At 47.9% G+C, this 24,475-nt stretch overlaps 1 protein-coding gene across 3 annotated transcripts in view; it reads right to left on the bottom strand.

The window, feature by feature from the left end:
* PITRM1 (pitrilysin metallopeptidase 1) overlaps nucleotides 1-24,475 on the bottom strand; it is a 42,207-nt gene that overhangs the window by 6,432 nt on the left and 11,300 nt on the right. For all 3 annotated transcript variants that reach the window (XM_082741083.1, XM_082741084.1, XM_082741085.1), the window contains 11 exons: nucleotides 20,982-21,108; nucleotides 20,620-20,708; nucleotides 19,692-19,820; nucleotides 18,979-19,092; nucleotides 18,653-18,749; nucleotides 17,389-17,523; nucleotides 8,049-8,187; nucleotides 2,939-3,055; nucleotides 1,875-2,007; nucleotides 357-477; nucleotides 184-260 (listed from right to left, as the gene is read on the bottom strand). In XM_082741083.1, coding sequence (XP_082597209.1) covers nucleotides 184-260; nucleotides 357-477; nucleotides 1,875-2,007; nucleotides 2,939-3,055; nucleotides 8,049-8,187; nucleotides 17,389-17,523; nucleotides 18,653-18,749; nucleotides 18,979-19,092; nucleotides 19,692-19,820; nucleotides 20,620-20,708; nucleotides 20,982-21,108 — 1,278 coding nt within the window. The remainder of the gene's footprint in view (nucleotides 1-183; nucleotides 261-356; nucleotides 478-1,874; nucleotides 2,008-2,938; nucleotides 3,056-8,048; nucleotides 8,188-17,388; nucleotides 17,524-18,652; nucleotides 18,750-18,978; nucleotides 19,093-19,691; nucleotides 19,821-20,619; nucleotides 20,709-20,981; nucleotides 21,109-24,475) is intronic.

Genomic DNA, 24,475 nt, shown 5'->3' with positions numbered 1-24,475 from the left:
GAAAACCGTCCTCAGTTCTGGAGACGCACCCACGCCCTTTTCAGTCCTCGGGAGAATGAGACCCAAGTCGTCAGATAATGTAGAGACGCTCAGGGGTCACAACCAAAACCAAGCTCAGAAACCAGCCGCTCTCAGGCGCGCCCTGGGACCCAGCCCCCGGAGGAGGGCTCCGCGAGCGGTCACCTGCTGAATATTTCGCTCCAGAGATGCATCATGTCGGGCAGGTTCCTCTCGAGGCAGAAAGATGAGAAAAGCACACCCTGAGTCATGAAAGAAGCAAAAGAAAAAATTATTTCAGAGGGAAAAGGGGCGGAGACGCGCTCCGGAGCGCCTGGGATGCGGAAGCACCGCACTACCTGCTCGTAGGTGTCCAGGTGCGTCTCGTCGGGCAGCACGTGGGGAGACGCGGCCATGCCCCCCGTCTTCAGCTCCATCAGCTGCGCCAGCTCCCTGTAGCCCAGGAGGCCGCAGCCCAGCCTGTCAACAGCAAAGGAGGTTTCCCCAACTGCCGGCGTGATCTTGGCGCGTCCCTGGTCACCGTGAGCTGCCGCAGCCTCCACCCCCACCAACGACACTACGGAGCGCGGCCGTGCAACGCCCCAGGCAGACGCCGACACGTTGGGGAGGTCACCGAGCGGCGCCCTGGCTGCGCGCGCAGAGGCGGCCGCGGCCCGGCGCGAACGACAGAACAGCACGCTGGGCTCCTGCGGGCCCAAGGCTGCCGGGCCTCCGAGTACCCTGGGCTTGCCTCTGCTCTAAAAGGTCCTGGCACGGAGGGCGTCTGCCCAAACATTCACGCTCCCAAAGGAGATCTTTTAGAGCTTTTACGAAAAGCAGAAGTCATCTCAGGGGGGTGATGCTTTTCCAAGACACATCCTGTTCCCAGTGTAACTCAGGTCACAGCAATGCTCTTGAGGTCGCCCTGAAACGGCTGTGCGGCAGAAGGGCCGGCAAGGGGAGCCCCGAGGGCAGAGAACGTGGAGAAGGTCCAAGCGGTCCTCCCCTGACGCCTGCCAGCATGTGCAGGACCCATCCTCCGGCTCCTCACTGGGACGGCTATGGGCGTGGCCTGGGGGCGGCCGGCCCACTCCCTAAGAGGCTCCTCCCCCTCACCGCCCCCTCGCCATCCCATTCACCGTCCCAGCACACGGAAAGGGAAACCTCAGCGCTCTGCCTGCCACTCAGCCCGGCCCCCTCGGCCACCGACCCTCAGCAGAGGAACGGCGAGCTGCAGCCGTGTTCTCACATCGACCTGGACACCAGATTTGCAGGAGTAAAGTGGGGTTTCAGTTAGCTCAGAGCAGGGCACACGACACGGCCTCTCAAGATGCCTACGTGTCAGAGTCAATTACTTATATTTTCTGATGAGAAACCAGCATTGTCACAATTTTATAAGAAACTAAGATGCTGAGATAGTTGTATCTGTATCACCTTATACTCTAGGCTTTAAGTCCTACATTTTAAAATGAAAATATGGCTTTTATAGGAAAAATTCTCAACAAATAGCTTACAAATTTTACTTATACACTTAAATAACACCACGATGGGTTTTTAAAATTAAAATGATATGCTAAAAAATGATTGTTGATGCACTAAAACAACTATATATACAGAAAAACGCAGGGCCAAAATATGCAAAGATGCCCTGATCCCAAAATACGTGTCTTTTTTTTTTTCCAAAAGATTTTATTTATTTATTTGACAGACAGAGATCCCAAGTAGGCAGAGAGGCAGGCAGAGAGAGAGGGAAGCAGGCTCCCCGCTGAGCAGAGAGCCCGATGCGGGGCTCGATCCCAGGACCCCGAGATCATGACCTGAGCCGAAGGCAGAGGCTTTAACCCACTGAGCCCCCAGGCGCCCTGCGTCTTACTTACTTGGTGAGCACCCTGCAGAAGAGCGGGACGTAGGGCCTGAGCTCCTCGGGGAGGGTGTGGAGGCTGGCGAATGCCCGGAAGTACACCAGGCCGTTGGTGGGCTGCGCGCAGATCTGCACAGGGGTCTGGCCGGCTGCGGAAGCACAAGGCAGCTCTTTTCGTTTAGGGCTTTTAAAATGCTGCTGCTTTTCAAGAGTGTTTAAACATTACATCAGCAAAGACTACCCGTCAATGGTAAACACTGAAACAACCTTCAGTGCTAAAATAACCCATGCCTTCAGGAGGGCGGGAACAGCAGCAGCATTCTCTGGGCTCTGAGGCCGCCCTGGTGCTTGAGCTGGCAGAACCCGCCTCTCCCCATCTCTACACCTCCTCCATGCAGCCCTCCATGCTGTCACGGGACTGAGAGCTCCCACCCGCAACACCCCACACTCCCCTCTCACCCATCTCAACCCCCCCCCCCACCTCAGATCTCATGATCGTCCAGGATCCCAAGTCCCTCGGGGGCACATGCTGCGCGCTCCGGTCCTTCCAGCACCAGCGCAGAGGGAGCGGGCACAGACTCACAACCTGTCACTCACCCTCACTCGCTCTCTTTGTCAACACTCAACGAACCTCACTGTTAAACCAAGGCTGGGGGAGACTAAAACACAAGCTGGACGCTAAGCCTACTTTTCCCAGAAGCCTCGTCCAGAGACGAAGACCTCATCCGTGCGTTGTGCCCCCATGCACCGGCCCTGGTGAACGAAGGAGCCTGGGAAAGGGGAAGCGAGACGGCCCCGGAGTGTGGCGGGTGGTCTGGACCCCCGGGCACGGCTTGCCCGGCGGCTGCACTCAGATGAGCCCCCACCGGAGCCGGATCCTCCCGCGACCTTGGGAGCAGGGCACCACAGTGTCCTGGGAGCGCCCCCGCCAAGGAAGCACCGAGGTCTCTGGGCAGGGAAGTCCTTGGTCCCAGCATGGGAAACCCACCCACACACCATGGGGGTAGTGAGCCCACGAAGAGGGCGGCGAGACACTTCCCAGAAAACACTCCCACGCGGCGCCCTCTCCTGCAGACACACCTGCCAGGGCCACCTCCAGCTCCGTGAGCGGTATGGTGGGCTCGATGTCCGACACCTTCAGGGCTGGCAAACAGGAGGCGTCCTGCGGCTGGCTCTGCTGGGTCTGTAACTCTAAGCCTAGAGACAAGTCGGGTGGTGAGCGTGAGGACACCCCAGCCGCGGAGAGGTGCGCCTCTGCCACTGAACCTGCTCGCAACAGCGCCAGGGGACCAGCGTGGGCGGCCAGCCCAGGCGCGCCCACCGTGGTTTCACAGCCCCGCTGTCCCCAGCAAGCCCTTCCGGAGCCTGGAAGCCTGCTCTCTCCTCTTCACGCCATGAAAGAACTACTTTGCTAGGTTGGAGGGGGGTAGCTGGCTCACGTAGTTTCCCCTTCGCCCCGCACTTTATACTGAGTCCACTGTTTTCAGGGTTTTCAACACAACATGGACTGAAGGTTAGTGATTTTCACACTTCTCCATTCTTACTTCATCCGCACTAAGCTCAGCTCCATGCTTGTGTCATCATGTAAATTTCCCAAATCCTAGAAATGCTCAAGCACAGCTTTTCTGGGCCGGGGCCCTCACCCATCTGGTAAGAAGAGGGAAGAGACGCCGCCTTCCTGGAGTCACAGAAGCACCCAGCCCATCAGGGAGGGAACCCCAAATGTTCAGCCCTTGTGCCCAACGACAGCACTGAACGGTGGCCGAGGGATGACGCCAGCCGAGAGTTCCCTCAAACAAACGGGTGGCAGCTTCATTCCCCATGGCAGTCTGAGGAGCTGGGCTGGACTCACCGCCCTCCTCCCTGAGGTCCCCAGCACCTGTCCCCTTGGGGAAGCTTCAGGGCCGCCCTGCACCGGCACAGGGACTGCTGCTGGCCATCTTCCCTCCGCACCCGCTCGGCGGGGCGCTGGCCCACAACACTAGTTCTGGGAGGCACAAGGAGTGGGCTCTCTGCGAATTTCCAGAGATTTCCCGGGCCCGCCCTCAACGATTGGCTGCCCTCTGGGTCTGTGTGCGGGATCTGAGAAGCCTGCCCCCTGCCTCTGCCCGCATCCAGTTCCAAGAGCAGCTCCAGGGTCCACCCCCTCCATGCAGTCCCCCGACCTTGACCCCTGCCGCTCCTCTCCCTATACCCCGGGGCAGCGGGGCAATCTCTAGCACCTTCTCCTCCGCCAGGTAACAAGCTCCCAGTGGCAGGGGCTATCACCCTTTGCAACAGCACCGGGCCAGTTACACAGCAATAACCCCAACTGGAGGCTTGTTTAAAGTTCTTCGTAAATTGACTTCCAATTGCCACTGCTTTCACTGGTGGCTAGCTACAGATCGCAGACTGCTCCCAGAAGTCCACAACCGAGACTGACCTGAAATACCCCTGAAATGCGCCAGCACTGTCTCCTACCTAAGGGAACTCTGGGGTGATCTGCAAAATAAACACACGTTTATGTAACACGGGCCTCCATCCACTCACATGTGAGTGTGGACCAGAGCACATGGGTTTTCTTAGAACCACACACACCTTCCTGGCCAGGCCAAGAATCTGACAACCCAGGAATGTACAATCTGTTGCTTAGGCCTAGAATTACATTCTGTGCTATAAAGGGCTTTATCAGAAATGGAAAACACACAGGACTACATCAAACTAAAAGCTTCTGCACAGCAAAGGGAGCCATCAACAAAATGAAAGGCGATCTACAGAATGGGAGAAGGTCCTGGCAGGCCACAGCTGATAAGCGGCTGATATCTGAAGATACAAACGGACCTATATAATAACTAAACACCAAGAAAAAGCCCAAATACTCTGATTAAAAATGGGCATAGGACGTGAATAGTCATTTTCCTAGAGAAGACATGCAGAGGGCCAATAGGAATATGAAAAAGTGCCCCACGTCACTCATCGAGAGGGAAATGCAAATCAAAACCATGATGAGATGTCACGTCACACCCATCGGAACCGCGTCAGTCAAAAAGACAAGAAATAGTGTTGAAGGATGCAGAGAACAGGGAACCTCGTGCACTCTGGTGGGAAGGCTGCTCTGGTGCAGCTGCTCTGGGAAACTGTAAGGAGGCTCCTCCAATAACACTCACACACAGAACTACTACATGACCCAGCAATTCTGCCCCTGGGTATTTATTCAAAGAAAATAAAACTCTAACTTGCAAAGGTGTCTGTGTCTCCATGTTCATTACGGAGTTGCCCACAGAAGCCAAAACGCGGGAACACCCTACGTGTCCACTGACGGTCAAAGACTTGGTACACACACAACGGGTTATTATTCAGCCACAGAAAAGGAATGAAATCTTGCCATTTATGGCAATACAGAGGGCATTAAGCCAAGTGCAATGAGTCAGATGGAGAAAGACAAACATCATACGATCTCATGCATATGTGGCACCCAAAAAACCAAACACCAGGCTCACAGACATGAACAGCTGATCGGCGCGCGCCAGAGGCTGGTGGCTGCGGTGGGAGGAATGGGTGAAGGCGTCAAAAGGTACAAACTTACGGACGTCACGGGACGCAAAGCATGACATGGGTGACTCGGGGGGATAGTGCCGCGCTGCACATGAGAGAGTAGATCTCATGGGTTCCAGCACAAGAAAAATAAACTGTGGCTGGTGACAGAGGTCAGCGTGGTCCGTTGTGATCACTGCACTCAGCGCAAACTGTCCACTCGTGGTGCTACACACCTGAAGCTCACATAGTGCATCACTGATACCTCTACCTGCCGACTTCAGTCCGCTCGGGGACCGTGCTCTGAGAGAGCGCGTCAGATGTTAAACACAACAGAATAGGCACTACAGTTGATCTTGGCCTTTTGGCAAGCAATCAGTATCTCAGTTTAAAAAAGGAAGATGGATGGGGTGCCTGGGTGGCTCAGTGGGTTAAAGCCTCTGCCTTCGGCTCAGGCCATGATCTCAGGATCCTGGGATCGAGCCCCGCATCGGGCTCTCTGTCAGCAAGGAACCTGCTTCCTCCTCTCTCTTGCCTGCCTCTCTGCCTACTTGTGATCTCTCTGTCAAATAAATAAATAAAATCTTTTAAAAAAATAAAAAAATAAAAAGGGAAGATGGGACTTGCCAACCGGCACCCTCGCAACAGAAGTGATCCTTCCGTGATCACATTACTCATGATGAGCTACTGAAAGCAGGAAGAGCTTACAACAGCTGTATGCAGACAGGAACTAGGAGACAGAGAGTAAGAGGTTACACGCTGGAATTAACTCTGCCTCAACTACATGAAATCAGCTGAAACTTAGCATTACTTACTTCCTATCTAAAGCCAACTCTAGGACGCCTGGGGGCACAGTTGGTTAAGCAACTGCCCTCAGCTCAGGTCATAATCTCGGAGTCCTCAACTGAGTCCCGCATCGGGTTCCCGGCTCCATGGGGAGTCTGCTTCTCCCTCTGACCTTCTTCTCTCTCATGCTCTCTCTCAAAAAATTAATAAAATCTTTAAAAAGAAAAAGAAAAAAAAAGCCAACTTTATCGCCTGACAAATTCTTCATGTAGCTCCAGCCAGCTCCCGCTCTGGGGGGGCAGGTGCTGGGTGTCTTGTATACCTCTTTTGGTACATTTTGTTAATACAGAATTTACATATGACAAAATCCATCATTCTAAGGATATAACTCAATGAGTTCCGACAAATGCAAAAAGTAATGTAATCACCACATAGTGACACAGAGCATTTCCGTCCTCCAGAAGGTTCCCTCCTGGCTCCCTGCAGGCAATCCCCTGCCCTCACTTGCCTTCTGTTAGTATAGTTTTACCATTTCTACAGTTGCATAAAAATGGACTCACAGAGCAGGTATTTTTGTGCTCATTTCACTTAGCACAGTGCTTCTGAGATTCACCAATGTGAGAGCATCGGTATTTTGCTCCTCTCTGTGGCTGGGTAGTAGTTCACAGTACGGATATACCATGTTGATGGAAATGTGGGTTCTTGCAAGTGTGTGTGGACATGCACTTTTGTTTCTCTTGGGTACATCCTCTGGAATAGACCACTGGGCCTAATAGTCGGTGTGAGTTTAGACAGTGAGGAATTACATAACGGACTCGGTCTTCACCTGCGCCTGCACCCCCGGGACCCAAGCAGGGCCTCATGACCAGCACAAGGCCTTCACCCTTCACCAAGATCTGCCTCTTCTGAATGCAAAATCACACTGTATGCAGTGCTCACTTGGCAATTAATGACAGATCGAACATAACATATATTTTAGTGGCTTATTACAGCCCCTGGCAAACAGCAAGTACTTATACAATTTGTAAAATAAATAAACTTATTTATTTTATAAATAAAGCTACAGTAGTCCCCCCTTACTTGTGGGGAGCGAGTTCCCCACACCCCAGAGAACGCCTGAAACCATGGATAGTACCTAACCCTATACGTACTTACTTATAATCAAGCTCAACTTATAAATTCTGCACAGGAAGAGAACAACTAATGATAACACAGAACATTGACAACAATAAACTGTCATAAAGTTACGTTGAACGAGGTCTGTCTCGCTCGCAGAATCTCTTGTTGTAGGACGCCTGGGGTGTTCAGTCCAGTACTCGTCTGCCTTTGGCTCAGGCCATGATCCCAGGGTCCAGGGACTGAGCCCCGAGTCAGGCTCCCTGCTCAGAGGGGAGCCTGCTTTTCCCCTGCCTCTCCCGCAGCTTGTGTTCTCTCAATCTCTCAAATAAAATCTTAAAAAAAACTCCCTTGTTATGGTGATGGGAGGTGAGAGAATGCCTCCATGGGGAGGTGCCGTGAGGCGGGCGCGCAGGCCCCGCGGCGCAGCAGCAGGCTACTGCTGGCCGGACGACAGATCGGAAGCAGCGCCATCTGCCAGAGACCATGCCTGACCAGGTGACCAGAACCAGGGACCGGGACGGGGCCGACAGGGGGGATCAGTGTGCTTCTTCCCTATGACTCCTGCCTTTCCTACTGAACTTAGGGTCAGTCTCCTGAGAGTAAGGGCAGTCCTACTGGGGATGAAGCCATCCCATCCAACACTGACCTTTGGTGGTGCCTAAGAAATACTTGTTAGTTGAAATGATACTTGCTTCCAACTATCCATTCATTTTACAAAGTTCACTGGGCTCGGGAGAAGGCGAGGGAGTTAAAACAAAATCAAACATCTGACCTTTTTCATAGATCTGCTGCTTGTCTTTCGGGGAAAGAGAGTCGACCTTTTCCTTGAGTTTTTCTGTCTCCATCTGTGCTTGTTTCTCAGGGTACTTGTCATCGGGCGTCATTGACAAAGTCAGCTTGTGCGGGTTGTTCTGCAACAGACACAGAAACAAAGGCCAAGTTGAAATACGGTGTCACTGGAGCCCAGCGTGCTGACCAGTCTGCAGCGTGGTGCTCTGCGGCAAGAGGTGCCTGCCTGTTTGGGGCAGTGATAACAAAGCAGCCCTCAAACGCGGTTCTGGAGAAAGCACAGAAGGCACGGGGCACCCTGGCCACTGCGTCTAAACTCGAAACATACCGACATTCAACATTTTCTTTGTACGTGTTTTAACATTATAAATCTCTGACTTTATTCTAAGGCAAAAACAACAATAAAGCAATGTAATCTTTAATCTTCAGAGTATTAACTTCTTAAAGATTTTGAAATTCTGCATTCATCATTTTTAAAAAATGAGGATGAATTAGATGTCCACCTACTATAAAAATGTTAGAGGATTTAATGTGCTTCTCTCATTCATTTCAACACACACACACACACTACTCATCTGTTTTTAATACTACAGGAAGGAAGGAACAGCGGACTACAGTATAAACTTTATACCAAGTGACTTGGAGTAACAGAGCAATGGCAGGTCAAGCGCCAAACCTATGCCCCATGTCCCTACTGGCACACAGCACGACAGAGAGGCTCTTCATAAATACGACAGTCCAACCCCCACGGTAAAGCTTACTAGGTTCTACCACATTCTTGACAGTCTATGAGGGCATAGCAGACTACAGATGCCCTGAAGCAAATGCAAACAAATGAGAAACAAAGGAGCAAGCATCATACAAATCCATCATAAAACAAAATATCCACACATTCAGGTGACCTTTTTTGTATTCTCAACAAAGAAAAGTCAAGGTACCAGATGGCTTCTCAGGGGAATTCTACCAAACATTTAAAGAGTTTAACACCTAAAGTTCCTCAAAGTACTCCAAATACATCCTACAAGGTCAGCATTACCCGGATACCAAAACCGAAGACACTACAGAAAAAGAAAATGACAGGCCTATAGCCCTGATAAACAAAGATGCAAAAATCGTCAACACATTATCATCAGCAAACCACACTCAGCAGTAGCATTAAAATGATCATTTGCCAAAAAATGCAGAAAAAGCATTTGCAACACTCAGCACCTGTTCACGATAAAAACTCTCAACAAAGTGGGATTAGAAGGAACACACCAGGACATAACAAAGGCCACATAAGGCAAAGCAAAAGCTGACGCCATACTCAATGGTGAAAACCTGAGAGCTTTTGCTCGAAGATCAAGAATGAGAGTGGGATGTCCACTCTCGCCACTTCTGTTCAGCACAGTACTGACAGTCCTAGCTGTAACCGTCAGACAAGAAATAAAAAGGCTTCTAAATTGGTGAGAAAGAAGGAAGGCTTCACTATTTGTAGATGACCTGATACTAAACACAGAAACCCCCCGACTCCACCAAAAAAACTACTAGAAAAAATGAAGTCAGTAAAATTTATAGAAATTGGCTGTTTCTATACAGCAATAAGAAAGTGGCAGAAAGAGAAATTAAGAAACCAGTTTCATATACAATTGCATCAAAAATAATAAAATACCCAAGAATATATAACCAAAAAGGCAAAAGACTTGTGCTCTGGAAACTATGAAACGCTGATGGAGGAAACGGAAGATGACATAAATGGAAGGATCTACCATGTTCCTGGACTGGAAGAATTCAGATTGTTACAAGTCTATACTACAAAGCAATCCACAGAGTCAATGCAATCCCTATCAAAATACCAAAAGCATTTTTCTCAGAGCAAGAACAAATCATCCTAAAATTCATAAGGAATCATAAAACACCCAGAATACCCAAAGCAATCTTGAAAAGGAAGAACAAAGCTGGACGTATCCTAATCCCAGATCTCAAGCTGAGCTACCCAGCTGCAGTCATCAGAACAGTATGGAACTGGCTGGCCGGAAAGATGGCGGCCCATCGGCTCACCTCGCCCCACAGATACAACTAGAAACAGTCCCATCAACATCAATAACCCAGCGAACTACCTCAAGACCGGCAGAACAGACTCCTCGCTAGTAGAGAAGAGGTCCACATCAGAGAAGGTAAGAACCAAGACGCAGTTTGGGAGAGAAACAAACCAGCGCTGTCCAGGGCAGGGAGGAAGCAGGTGATGCAGAGAAGGGTGAAAAACAGACGCGCTAGGGAGCCCAGCACTGGGGAGCAAGAGTCCCCATAACATGCCTCTGGAAATGAGAGGGGCCGAATGTCGTGAGTTCTTACACCAAGTAGGAAACAGAGCCTGCAATCTAAAACATCAGTACCAGAGGGTGTTCGGAAGTGGAGTCCCGCCCTTAAAGAGACAGCACATCAAACAGCTGTGCAGATCCAGCATAGACGCGCCAGGGCCAGACAGGAGGGACAGTGATCTGCTCATCTCAGAGCGTGGCCCAGAGAGACGCGGATCAAGGGGAGTTCCTGTAGGAACAAGGGAGCTAGTAGGCACCACTTTCCTCTCCCACCCCACACATAAACAATGGCCTCTGTGGGAACCAGGACCACATGGACACTCCTCAATCAACTGGCACCGAGCCTTACCTTCACCTTACTTTGGTGGATCTGTCCTTCCCGGTAGCACTCGCCTTAGTCCTGGAGCTGCGGGCTCCCTCCCCGCAAAGGCTGGCACAAATCCTGCCAATACCACATCTCCAACCCATGTGTTTTGAGGAGGACTCAGTTCTGGTGGCAGTGGGGGCAAGACTCATTTCACAAGCAGAGCACGGGCCACCTTGTTAAAACGTGCCCTCTCCCAGATGGGAAACAACACTGCCCAGAGGCAAAGAGAGCCTCTCGGGAAAACCTGACTAAAAGAAACAAAGAGGCCAGGACTCAACAACAAGGCACACACAACACACACAGCAGGTCATTCCCTGAAGCTCCAGGCCCTGGGGAACAGAGGACACTGCACTGCAGGGCACAACAGGACCTCTTCTTCATAAGGCCACTACTGTTAAGAGCAAGAGAAATAGCTGACTTTCTTAACACAAAGAAACACACAGAGAGCTGACAAAATGAAGAAATGGAGGAGTGTGTCCCGAACGGAAGGACAAAACCATGGCAAGAAAGTTAAAGTGAAACGATTTAAGTAGTACGCCTGATTGAGAATTTAAAATAATCATAAAAATACTCACTGGACTAGAGAAGAGTGGAGGACCTCAGTGAGACCCTTAACAGAGAGATAAAAAAAGAACCAGAGATGAAGAACACAATATATAAAATAAAAAATACCACTGATGGAATAAATAGCCTAGATGTTTCTGGAAGACAGAGCCATGGAAAGTAACCGAGCTAAGCACATGAGAGGAAAAAAATTGCAAACTGAGAAGTCTTAGTGAACTCAGTGACTCTAATCAAACAGAATAACATGCACAGTATAGGGGTCCCAAAAGGAGAGAGAGAAAAGGGGACAGAATATTTACCTGAAGAATAGCTGAAAACTTCCCTAATCTGGGGAAAAAACAATAAAACCCAAACAGATGACAGATCCAGGAGGCACAGAAATCACCCCATAAGCTCAACCCAAGGAGGTCCACACCAATAAAAACAGTAATTAAAATGGCACTACTGATAAAGAAAAAAATCTCAAAAGCAGCAAGAGAAAAGGAGACATTACGTAGGGAACGCCCCTTAAGGCTATGAGCGATTTTTTTTTAGCAGGAACAGGCCCAAAGGAAGTGGCATAACATAGTCAAAGTGCTGAAAGGGAAAAACATGCAGCCAAGAACACACTACCCAGCAAAGCTATCATTCAGAACAGATGGAGACCTAAAGAGTTTCTCGAACATAAGAGTTCATGAACACTAAACTAGTCCTACAAGAAATACTAAAGGGAACCTGAATGGGAAGGAAAGACTATAAATAAGATTATTAAAAGTAAAAAACACAGAAGCAGTAAGAATAAGTATTTCTGCAAAAATCAGTCAAGGGATTCATAAAATAAAAGGATGTAAAATATGACAACATACTTGAAATGTGAGGGAAACAGAGGGAAAGAATGTGTTCCAATTCAAGCAGTCAGCAACTTACCAGAGACTGCTATGCACAGACGTTATACATAAGCCTAAGGGTAACCACAAATCAAAAACCAGGAACAGATATGCAAAAAATGAAGAGAAAGGAATCCAATTGTATCAATAAAGAAAGCCAACAAACTATGAGAGCAAGAAGAAAGGAGAAGAGAAAATCTGAACCATCACTAAACAAGAAACAAAATGGCAGTGCCTACATACCTATCAATAATTACTTTAAATATAAATGGACTAAAGGCTCCAATCAAAACACACAGGGTGTTTTGACAAAATGGATAAAGAAACAAGACCCACCTATACTCCTCTTCAGACTTAAAGATCCCTGCAAATTCAGAGTGAAGGATGGAAAAACATTATGCAAACTGAGTGAAAACAAAACCAAGGTAAGCAATACTTACATTAGATAAAACATTAAAAAAAAGAGACTAACAAGAGGCAAAGAAGGGCAAAAATCATAATAAAAAGAAGTCATAGCATTGTGAATATTTACACACCCAATGTGGGACACCCAAATCCGTAACACAGTTAATAACATAAAGGAACTGATGGCAAACAATAGTAGGCGGTGTTAATATCCTGCATTCACCTATGAACAGATCATCAAAACAAGAAATCAACAAGGAAAGAGTGGCTTTGAATGACTCACTGGATTAGACAGATTTAACATATTCAGACAGTCCATCCTAAAACAGCAGCACACATACTCTTTTCAAGGGCACAAGGAAGGTTCTCCAGAATAGATCACATATTAGGGCATTAAACAAGCCTCAACAAGCTAAAAAAACAAACCAGAACAAAACAAAAACAAAACAAAACAAAACAAAATACACCACGATCAAGTGGGATTTACTCCAGAAATGCAAGGGTGGCTCAGTATTTGCAAAGCAATCAAAGTGATCACATCAATGACAGAAAGAATAAAAATCATACGATTAATTTGAAAGATGCAGAAAAAGCACGAGACATGCATGTTTTCTGATCATAATACTAAGAAACTAGAAATCAATCACAAGAAAAACATCCAGGAGGAGCACAAACACTGGAGGTTAAGTAATCTGCAACTCCGTAATGAACGGATCAACCAGGAGAGGAAAGAATAAAAAGACGCGCGGAAACAAATGAAAATGAAAACACAATGGTCCAGAATCCTTGGGAGACACTGAAAGCAATTCTAAAAGGGAAGTTTCTAGCAATAACGGCCTACCTCAAGTAAGAAAAATCACAAATAAACAACCCAACCTTACACCTAAAGGAGCTAGGAAAAGAACAAAACCCAAAATCAGCAGAAGAAAGGAGATAGTAAAGATTAGGCCAGAAATAAATGCTACAGAAACTAAAAAAGATCAATGAAACCCGAAGCTAGTTCTTTGAAAAGATCAGCAAAATTGATAAACCTCTAGTCAGGCTCATTGGGGGAAAAAAAAATAAAATAAAGAAAGAGGACCCAAATAAACAAAATCACTCATGAGAGAGGAGAAATAACAAACATCACCACACAAATACCAACAAATGTCACGGAATATTATGAATACCTGCACACCAACAAATCCAACAACTTAGGAGGAATGGACGCATTCCCGGAAGCACATAACCTCCCAGAACTAAAGCAGGAAGAAAACAGAAAATTGTAACAGGCCAATTACTAGCAATGCAATAGAATCAGTAATCAAAAATATCCGAAAAAGCTAAAGTCCAAGACCAGATTGCCTCACGGGCCAATTCTACCAAACATTAAAGGAATGGTAAATACCTGTTCTTTTCAAACTATTTCAACAAACAGACGAGGAATGAAAATTTCCAAATTCATTCCATAAAGTCAGTATCACCGTGATACCAAATCAGATAAAAAAGACATCAAAACAAAGGAGAACTGTAGACCAATATCTCTGATGAATTTAGATGCACAAAATCTCAAATTATTAGCAAACCAAATCCAACAACACATTAAAAACATCACACAGTATAGTCAAGTGGAATTTATTCCCAAGATTATTCCTAAGCAAGGGTGGTTCATATTTGCAAAACTATAAACATATGTCACATCAGTTAAGAAAATAAATAAATAAAAATAAATAAATCTTTTTAAAAAAGGATAAAATCCACACGATCATTACAATAGATGTAAAAAAAGCACTCGACAAAGCACAACATGCATTTATGATAATACCCTCTGCAAAGCAGAGTAGGAGGGAACATACCTCAACATAACGCAGGCTTACACGAAAAGCCTACAGCCAACATCACCATACTCAATGGTGAAAAATCGAGAGCTTTCCCCCTAAGGTCAGAAGTAAGACAGAGATGTTGGCTCTCACTGCTTTTATTCAACCCAGTACGGGAAGTCCTAGCCATTAGACAACGGAAAGAAATAAAAGGCATCCAAAGGGGTAAGGAAGAAGTAAAATTTTATCTGCAGAGGACACGGTACCATGTACAGACAACCCTAAAGACCACCAAGAAACAACCAGAGCGGACAAATGAATCCAGCAAAGTCGCAGGATACAAGATCAATGTCAAGAAATCTGCGTATTCCTACACGTTTATAGTGAAGCCGCAGAAACTGAAATGAGGAAACAATCCCACTTACAAATGGAGCAAAACCAGTAAACTATCTAGGAACAAACTAGAGATGAAAGACCTATACTCTGAAAACTATAAACACCGATTTAAAAAAAGTTCAAGATGATGCAAAAAATGGAAACACAAGGCTTGGTCACGGATTGGAAGAATAAATATTGTTAAAATGTGTATACTACTTAAAGCAATCCGCTTAAATACAATCCCTGTCAAAATACCAAAGGCATTTTTCAGAGCAGCAGAACAAACAACACTATAATGTGTGCGGAACCACAGAAGACCCTATTACCAATGCGGTCTTGAAAAACAGAACAGGAGGCGTCACAACTCCAAGCCGTGGTAACTAAAACAGTTTGGTACTGGCATAACGACCTCGAACAGACATTTGTCCAAAGACGTCTCATGGCCAACACACAGGAGATGTCCAGCATCGCTCGGCGTCAGGAGATGCAGATCACAGCCACCGTGAGATGCCGCCCGCACCTCCAGGACGGCTAAAACCAACAACACAGGAAAGAACATGTGTGGCGAGGATGTGGAGAGAGTGAACACTGGTGCAGCCACTCTGGGAAACAGTGTGGAGGGTCCTCAAAAATTAAAAACAGGGGTGCTTGGGTGGCTCAGTCCGTTAAGCATCTACCCTCAGCTCAGGTCATGGTCTCGGGGTCTGGGGATCCAACCCTGTGTTGGGCTCCCTGCTCAGCGGGGAGCCTGCTTCTCCCTCTCCCTCTGCCCTTCCTACTGCTTGTGCTCGCTCTTTCAAATAAAACAAACAAACAAACAAACAAACAAATAGCACAATCTTACTTTTGATCTAGTGATCGGGTTGTGGTCTCCGGGTTGTGGGATCAAGCGCCACGCTGGGGCTCCGCGCTGTCTGCTCGGGATTCTCTCTCTCTCTCCCTCTGCCCCTCCCTCCTGCTCTCTTACATGCTCTCTCTCTCTCTCTCTCTCTAAAATAAATAAAAATCTTTAGGATGTCACATGAGCTCAGGTGATAAAGCAGGGACAGGGTCTGAGAGGACAGACTCCAGCCCCGAGAGAAGGCCCGCTGGGGGTGAAACGCTATCAAACAGCACCACCTGCTCCACAGAACATTTGTGAAAGGCAGAGTCAGTCGCTGCACAAAGTGCACCAGTGTCTTATTTTAAGGAACCGCGGCAGCCGCCCCCGTTGCAGCGGCCGCCACCCGCATCAGGCAGCGGCCGCCCACATCGAGGCAAGACGCCCCACCAGCAAAGATTAGGACTCACTGAAAGCTCAGATGGTTGGCACTTTTTAGCAGTATTTTTAAACTAAGATGTGTACTTTTTTCTTTTAGACCTCATACTATTGCACGTTTAACACACTACAGTATAGTGTAAGCACAACTTTCATCTGCACAGGGAAACCGGAATATTCATCTGACTTGCTTTATTGCAGTATTTGCTTTATCGTGGGGCTCAGCAACCACGCGTGTGCCATCTCCAAGGCAGGCCTGCAGAAGGAAAGCCAGGAATCAACAAACGTATGGAAGTGACACATTCATTTTTTTTTTTTTTTTAAGATTTGTTTATTGATTTGACAGAGATGACAAGCAGAGAGGCAGGCAGAGAGAGAGAGGAGGAAGCAGGCTCCCTGCTGAGCAGAGAGCCCGATGCGGGGCTCGATCCCAGGACCCTGAGAACATGACCTGAGCCGAAGGCAGAGGCTTGAAGCCACTGAGCCACCCAGGCATCCCCTGGAAGTGACACATTCTTAAACAACCAGCAGGTTAAAGAGTAAGTAACGGGATCCTAGAAAATCCCTCGAGACGAATGAAGCTGCAAACAACACACTGAAGACTAGAGGACCCCACAAAACCAGCGTGAAGAGTGACACGTACACTGTGAACTCCTGTATCAAAAACAAAGACCCGTGAGTAGCCGGTCTTCACACCCTAAGGAGAAGTGAGATCAAGCCAAACCCAGAGCTAGCGGAACAAAGAACACCTACAAATCACATCACAGATCAGACTTTCTCAAACAGATGGACCAAAGTGCCAACCCTCCTCATACAGCAAGACAAAAGGGAGACTCGACTGAACGAGGCCGTGGACCAGGCACAGGAGCGCGGACAGGACAGCGGACAGGACAGCAACGGACACGAGGGAGTTCTCGGAAGAGCCGACGGCCACCGGCACGACGTGGACGAACAGACGCGCACAGCTGCGGCACCTCCCGAGGCTGAGGGGCCAGGACGCAGCAGACTCCGGAGAGATCAGGGACTCAGGGAGGCACGGAACCAGCCACGGAAAAGGAAAGCGCAACACTCCCAGTGAAGAAATCCCAGCAATGTATTTCTCCATGGGTGAGTCCCGCCAATCATGTAGCGACAAGTGGACAATTCTTGTCGAGACCTTCCGAAAACTGAGGGTGGACGATGTAATCTTTCTTTCAACAAAACAGAACAAAAACGCCTACAGATGTCTCTGTTAATACACACGCACGATACCTTCATATATAAAAGACGACTCACATATTCACATAAAAAGCCAAACTGCATCAGAATGAGCTAAAATTTGTTAATACATTAATCAATCATTAAGAAACACGTCACTTATTCATATAAATTCTCCCATCTCCTTACCTTAAAGTACTGTTTTACTTTTTCTTGCAGGAAGTGTGGGTTCTCCTTGAGGCACTGCCGGAGCCGAGCCACCTGACGCCCCAGCTGCAGGAGCTCCACGGGGTCCCCGTCATGGTTCCAGCAGGAGGCGATGTACTGCGAAGCGAGAACGTCACGCCGCGCACATTACACCAGAGCCTCGACCTCAAACCTAACATTAAGATCTCCGTTTCTATATTTATTTATTTTTAAAGATTTTATTTATTTATTTGACAGAGATCACAAGTAGGCAGAGAGGCAGGCAGAGAGAGAGGGGGAAGCAGGCTCCCCGCTGAGCAGAGAGCCCGATGCGGGACTCGATCCCAGGACCCTGAGACCATGACCTGAGCTGAAGGCAGAGGCTTTAACCCACTGAGCCACCCAGGCGCCCATCTGTTTCTGTATTTAAAAGTACCATGACGACTGTAACAAAAATTAAATCATATTTTGGTTAGGGAATTTTAAGTCTGTTTTTTCTCTGACAAAGTGAAGCACAGGTTTTCAAATCATTTTAAGGAGGGACGCCTCGCTGCTGCAGTCCATGAAGCGTCTGCCTGCGGCTCCGGCCATGCTCTCAGGGTCCTGGGACTGGGTCCTGTGTCCGTCGGGCTCCCTGCTCAGCGGGGAGCCTGCGTCTCCCTCTCCTCCTGCTTGTGCGCTCTCTTGCTATCTCTGTCTCTCTCGCTCTCAAATCAATACATAAAATCTTTAAAAAGAAAAATTATTAAAAAATTTTTTTTTAGGAAATATAATTACCAACATATCTATAGTTACAAATCTCTACCCATGCATACTCTGCAGGAATGTGTCCCATATAAAAACACAAGATATCAGGGGGCCCAGGGTCTCAGTTGAGCGTCCGACTCCTGGCTTTGACTCGGGTCATGATCTCAGGCTCATGAGATGGAGCCCCATCAGACTCCACACCTGCGGAGCCCGTTTCGGATTCTCTCTCCCACTATCCATCCTCCCTGCATATACTCTCCCTAAAAATAAATGAATCTTTAAAAAAAAAAAAAAAGGATATTGGAAAGCCAATTGCGCTGGTAAAAAGACAAGATGTATTAGATGTATTATAAAATTAAATTAAAAGTAAATTTGTATCAGACCCAAAACAGCACAAATTTCAAGGTTCAAACGAAAGGCACGATGAATGCCCACCTGTGTTTTCAGTGCTATCAAGTACCCAAGGATCACAGCAGAAAGCAAAGGACAAACGGAAGAAGACAGAGGAGAAATTACATACAGACGTCAGGCTGAGTCCGAAGCTGACAGACTGATGCTTCATCTGTATTTCGATTTTATGAAGGAGAGCCTCAATGCGGTCCTCTTCAAACCCCTTCCTAAAGGAACAGAGTACACAGATGTTAACAAGGAAACCAGTCCCCGTGCAACAAGGCAGCAGAGATAATCTTTAAATAGGTCTAAGCGAACAACGTGTGTTTTATGAGGTAAAGAGACAGCCAAACACGGGAAGTGGGCGCCTCACTGGGCAGTGTCAGGACAGTGCGAGGACAGTGCGAGGACAGTGTCAGCACAGCGTCAAGACTGCAGAGCGCAAGCCACACGCACTCGATGACTTCCTCGATCGTCCTGTCGATGATGTCCCGCACGGCCTGGGTGTCCTCCTCCGCGATCCCCTGCAGGCCCACGCTGAAGTAGGCCTCCCGCGTGTAGCCGTTGTATCTACAATACACAAAAGGGTCACATGGCAGAATTCCAGCAACTTCCATCATCAGCACATGCTTCACTCAGAGACTCAATACTGCAGAGAGCAGAGCTACGGACACTCCAGCCTCGCAAGTCTTCCAGGAGAAAGCCACAGAGGCCGAGTCCTCAGACATAACTGGGCACAATTATGTTCTGTCCTTCTCACGTTTCTAAAAATCAGTGCAGTTTAGAGTTATGGCAAAATTAAATCTAGAAACAAAACTGCTGAGCTTTACAAAATCTTAAGATTTCAAAGAATATTTAACAACCCGGCTTTTAAAGCAGGCAGCTGTATGCCATTCTCAGATCGTGGACAAGCTATCTTTCTTCTTTCTTTTCCCAAATGTGCCCTCCAAGGGATCAAAAACAGCTTTACTGGACCAGTGCTCTCGGGCACAGTTCTGTGCTGGCGCAGCAGGGGACCTATCCCGTGACTGTGGGGTCTCCAGCATTCTCCATCCCTAACCCCACCTAGCAGAGGCCAATAACCCTCCCCAGGTGTAGCCACATACTGTCGACGTCAAAACTGGCCCCAACTGCAAACACCACTGATCTGTTCGACTAATGAAACTTACCCAACATCAGGAGAAAAGTCTGTGCCAAGTCCAGATTCAATTAATGCTTTGTAGAAGGGGGAGTTGGGTCCACTGATCAAGAGCGAAGACAGAAGATTTAACGTGAAGGCTTCAAACGTATCAGTGATGCTTCATTTAAAACCGTGGCAGGGGCCGGTGGGGAGAGAAAAATGAAAACCGTTGGCCTTGTGTTTTCAAAATCATTAAAATCACTACCAAATCGACACATTTATTTCCAAAGAAACAGATGTTCTGCAAATGCTTGCTTTTTAACCTTTGTTTTAAGGTATGTGGAAAAAAGAGAGTAAACTGTTTTTTGGTTTTTGTTTGTTAGTTTTGCTTTTGGTTTGCAAAACTCTCATACGCTAGACTACTTTGGGGATCCGAAGCATCAAGTTGACTTGGCAGCATGTCGAATGTCAACCCATCATAGGGTGCCGAGCACTCTGACCCGGGTCACCCCAGTCACAGGGCACTGTCCACACACGGACAAGAGCAGTGAGGAGATGGGGAAGTCGGTGGAGCCGCAGGGCCACTGAGGCAGCCAAGTCTGCCGCGCACCGGCCGCGGATGCCCGCCCGCCCACGCGCCCGCAGGTGTGCACAGCGCTCTGGGGACAGAGCTCCGTGGTCGTATGCTGTTTTGAAACCCGTGTTCACTGTGCTCTTCTCGCGCTTAGGGGCATCCCACGCCCATAAGTATCAACAGCTGTCCCATTTTCTCCACAGAAATAAGCTTTAAGAAGTAAGAAGTTACTTTTTTTCCTGGGTAGCTACTAAATGCAATTACCCCAAATCAGATGTTAACATCTTCCCTGCCATCCAACAGCTGCTCAACTCCTACATCCTAACCACCGAGCCGTTAAGTGTGGAGAATTCACCTCCAACCCAGCAAAGACACTTTTCCCCCCTTCACAACGGACACTTACTCTGGTAAGAGGAAGCTGACCCCGACGGTTGTGTGTCCAGAGGAACCCGCAGCCAGGGAGTCCGGGCCACATGTGATATGGAACTCCCTCTGTGCAAGGACATGATACTTTATTAAGTCAGTGCACAGTACGAACGACTGGGTTTGCCCCAGAGTGAGTTACCCACACAGGCACAAAGTCCAAGAGATGCTTTCCACTAAAGTTTCTTTTCAAATAAGTAACCATTCCTTAGGGGTAAGAAGCTTTTACATTCAAGTCAGAGGCCACATCTGAAAATCTTATCACTAATACACAGTTCGAGTCTTCATCTCAATGGATTTAGTAAGTAAAAACACTGCTTATTCTCCAGATGGGGAACTCACTGGCTTATCCCAAGGCTTCTGAGCTGGCACCGCAGTATTTGGCTCAATTTTCTCAAATTTACTCAGTGCTTCTTCGTGAATTTGTTTCAGATGCTGCTCTAATGGAAAATTGCCATAAGTGAAGAACCTGAAACGTTCAGAGAAGGTGTCAGTCGATCTTAGTTTTACAAGATGAGAAATCAGCGCGGACGGCTTTCTGTATGAAACGCAGGCTGTGCAGAGCAGGAGAGTAAACTCACCTCCTCCCACACATACAACCAGGGAACAGCTCCATCAGGGTAAATAACCCAGACAACAACCCAAACTCCGGCAGAACAAACCCCACAACTAAATGTGCACAAGAGACCGCCCTGGAGAGGGTGGGAAGGTCAGAGCGGCTGGGGGGTAACTGCACCACGGCGCTGTCTGCTGGACGAAGGGGCCCGTGGGCAGGGGGAGAAGCAGCGGGTCACACCAGGGAGCCCACATAGGAACATAAATCCCCGTAACATTGGCTTTGAAAACCAGAGGGGCCAAATTTCATGAGTTCTTACAACCAGTGGGATTTAAACCTCGAACTTTAGAAATCAGCAGGCTCGGGCACCTGGGTGGCTCATTCGGTTAAGCCTCTGCCTTCAGCTCAGGTCATGATCCCAGGGTCCTGGGATCAAGTCCTGATTCAGGCTTCTCCCTCTGCCTCTACCTCCCTCTGTCTCTGTCTCTCCTGAATGAATAAAAATCTTTAAAAAATAAAATAAAGATCAGCAGGCTCTGTTCCGGGAGAACCTGGAGGGGGACAGGAAATGGAGTTTCTTCCCTGAAAGAGACAGCACAGCAACCACCCCAGGGACATACGCCACAGAAGCAGCAGTCTGAAAAAGGCAGGGGCACACAGGAGGGAGAGTGGGTTCCTATCGCAGAGTTTCCCACAGGGACAGAGATGATGGGAGACTCCTCCAGGAACAAAGGAGCCAAATGACACCATTTCCCAACCTGCTCCTCAACATAAAGACAGCCACCTGCCGGAACCAGCCGGGCACCGGCGCTCACCAGCTAACCTGCTTACGTGTCCCACCCCTGCACCCAGGCTTGCCCTAGCCTAGTGCAGCAGGTCCCCTCCCACAGAGGACCAGGGCCCTCCTGGCCAACACCGCGTCTCCCAAAACACATCCTGTAGGGGCTCGGTCCCGGTGGGTGGCGGCTGGTCACCTCCAGCAGGAGACGTGCACACACCTTGTTGAAACCCTGTGCACGGGCGCTTTGCAGGCCGCCCCACCCAACTCGGTCTCCCCAGTGGCCTTGCTTCTCCTCTGGCAGAGAACCAGCGCCACCTTGTAAACACTGACCCTACAGTCAAGAACAGGGGACACAGCAGACTCTCCTGATGCACGGAAACAGATGCTGAGAGTGAGCCACAATGAGGGGACAGAGAAATAAGGTCCAAATGAAAGAACAGAACAAAATCGCAAGAGACTTAAGCACGACAGAGCTAAGTCACATGCCTGACAGAGAATTTAAAGTGATGGCCACAAAGATACTCGCTGGACTCGGGAAAAGAGCAGAAGACCCACGCAAAATGCCAACACTTGCGCAGGAACACTGGCCTTACAGGGAGTCCAGAAGCAAAGAGAGAAAAGAAGGCAGAACATTTATGTGAAGAATTGATAGTTGAAAACTTCCCGAATGCGAGCAAGCTGACAGACATCCAGATTCAGGAGGCAAAGAGTCTGACCCCCCACAAGCAGCCAATCCAGTGAGGTCCACATCAAGATAGAGTAACTAAAATGGCAAAAAACACTGATAAAGAGAATTATAAAAGCAGCAAAAGAAAGTTAGGTAAAAGAGAAACCCAATGAGGCTATTAGTGGGTTTTTCAACAGAAACACTGTAGGCCCCGAAGGGGGTGACATGACAGAGCAAAGAGCTGAATGGAAAAAATTTACAGCCAAGAACACTGTATCCAGCAAGGCCGCCACTCAGAATAGGAGATGAAGAGCTTCCCAGACAAACAAGAGCTTGAGAAGTTCATAACCACGCAATAAGCCCTACAAGAAATGTGCATGGGGACTCTGAATGTTAAGAGAAGACCATTAGTAAGAGGAAAAAGGCAGGAAACACAAAGCAGTAAGTGTCTGTAAAAATTACTCACGGGTCTCTCAACATAAAAAAATGTAAAGTGTGACACCGTAACCTGAACCCTGGCGGCGGGGGATGGGGGCAAACCAGCAACCGTCAGCTAACCAGACACCGCCACGCGCAGAAGACATCCCGTGCGGACCGGATGGTAACCACACACCAAAACCCACTAACAGATATGAAAAACAAAGACAGAAAAGAATTTAAGTGTGGCACTAAAACAACAACTTACGGTGAGAGGAGAGAGTAGGGAAAAGAGAAAAACCAGAAAAATAACCATAAAGCAAGGAGCAAAATAGCACTAAGTCCATACCTATCAATAACTACTTTGAATATAAATGGACTAAATGCTCCAATCAAAAGATACAGGGTGGGGCGCCTGGGTGGCTCAGGTCATGATCTCAGGGTCCTGGGATCGAGTCCCGCATCCTGCTCTCTGCTCAACGGGGAGCCTGCTTCCTCCTCTCTCTCCGCCTGCCTCTCTGCCTACTTGTGATCTCTCTGTCAAATAAATAAATAAAAACACAAGACCGATCCATCCTCAGACCTAAAGAGGGCTGCAGACGGAAAGGGAAGGGACGGAAAACAGTTTTCGTGCAAACAGAAGCGAAAAGAAAGCTGGGGTAGCAATATTTACACCGGATGAAATAAACCTGAAAGCGAAGACCGCAACAAGAAACAAAGGACAAACACAATCAGGAAGGGAAGGAGCCAACAGGAAGATGTGATCACAAATACTTAGGCACCCAACACAGGAGCGCCTAGATACACAACACAGTTCATAATACAAGGGAACTAACCAAAAATACAACAATAATAGGGGATTTTTTTTTTCTTTAAAGATTTTATTTATTTATTTGACAGAGAGAAATCACAAGTAGATGGAGAGGCAGGCAGAGAGAGAGAGAGGGAAGCAGGCTCCCTGCTGAGCAGAGAGCCCGATGTGGGGCTCGATCCCAGGACCCTGGGATCACGACCCGAGCCGAAGGCAGCGGCTTAACCCACTGAGCCACCCAGGCGCCCCAATAATAGGATTTTAACACCCCATTGACATCACTGGACAGATCACCTAAACAGGAGATCAATAAAGAAACAATGGTGTTGAATGACACACTGGATCAAATGGACTTAACATTCCACCCTAAAACAGAATACACATTCTCATTAAGTGCACACAGGATATTCTCCAGAAGAGATTACATATTAGGCCACAAAACGAGTCTCTACAAATTCAAAAAGATCAGTCATACCAGGCATCTTTTCTGATCACAACTATGAAACCGGAAATCAACTATAAGAAAAAAATCTGGAAAGACCACAAATAAATGGAGGTTAAGTAACATGCTACTACACAATCAATGGGTCAACCAAGAAATCAA

Source organism: Mustela nivalis (genome assembly GCF_964662115.1).
Source record: "Mustela nivalis genome assembly, chromosome: 7".
Taxonomy (NCBI): Eukaryota; Metazoa; Chordata; class Mammalia; order Carnivora; family Mustelidae; genus Mustela; species Mustela nivalis.
This window is presented reverse-complemented; position numbering and strand designations above follow the sequence as displayed.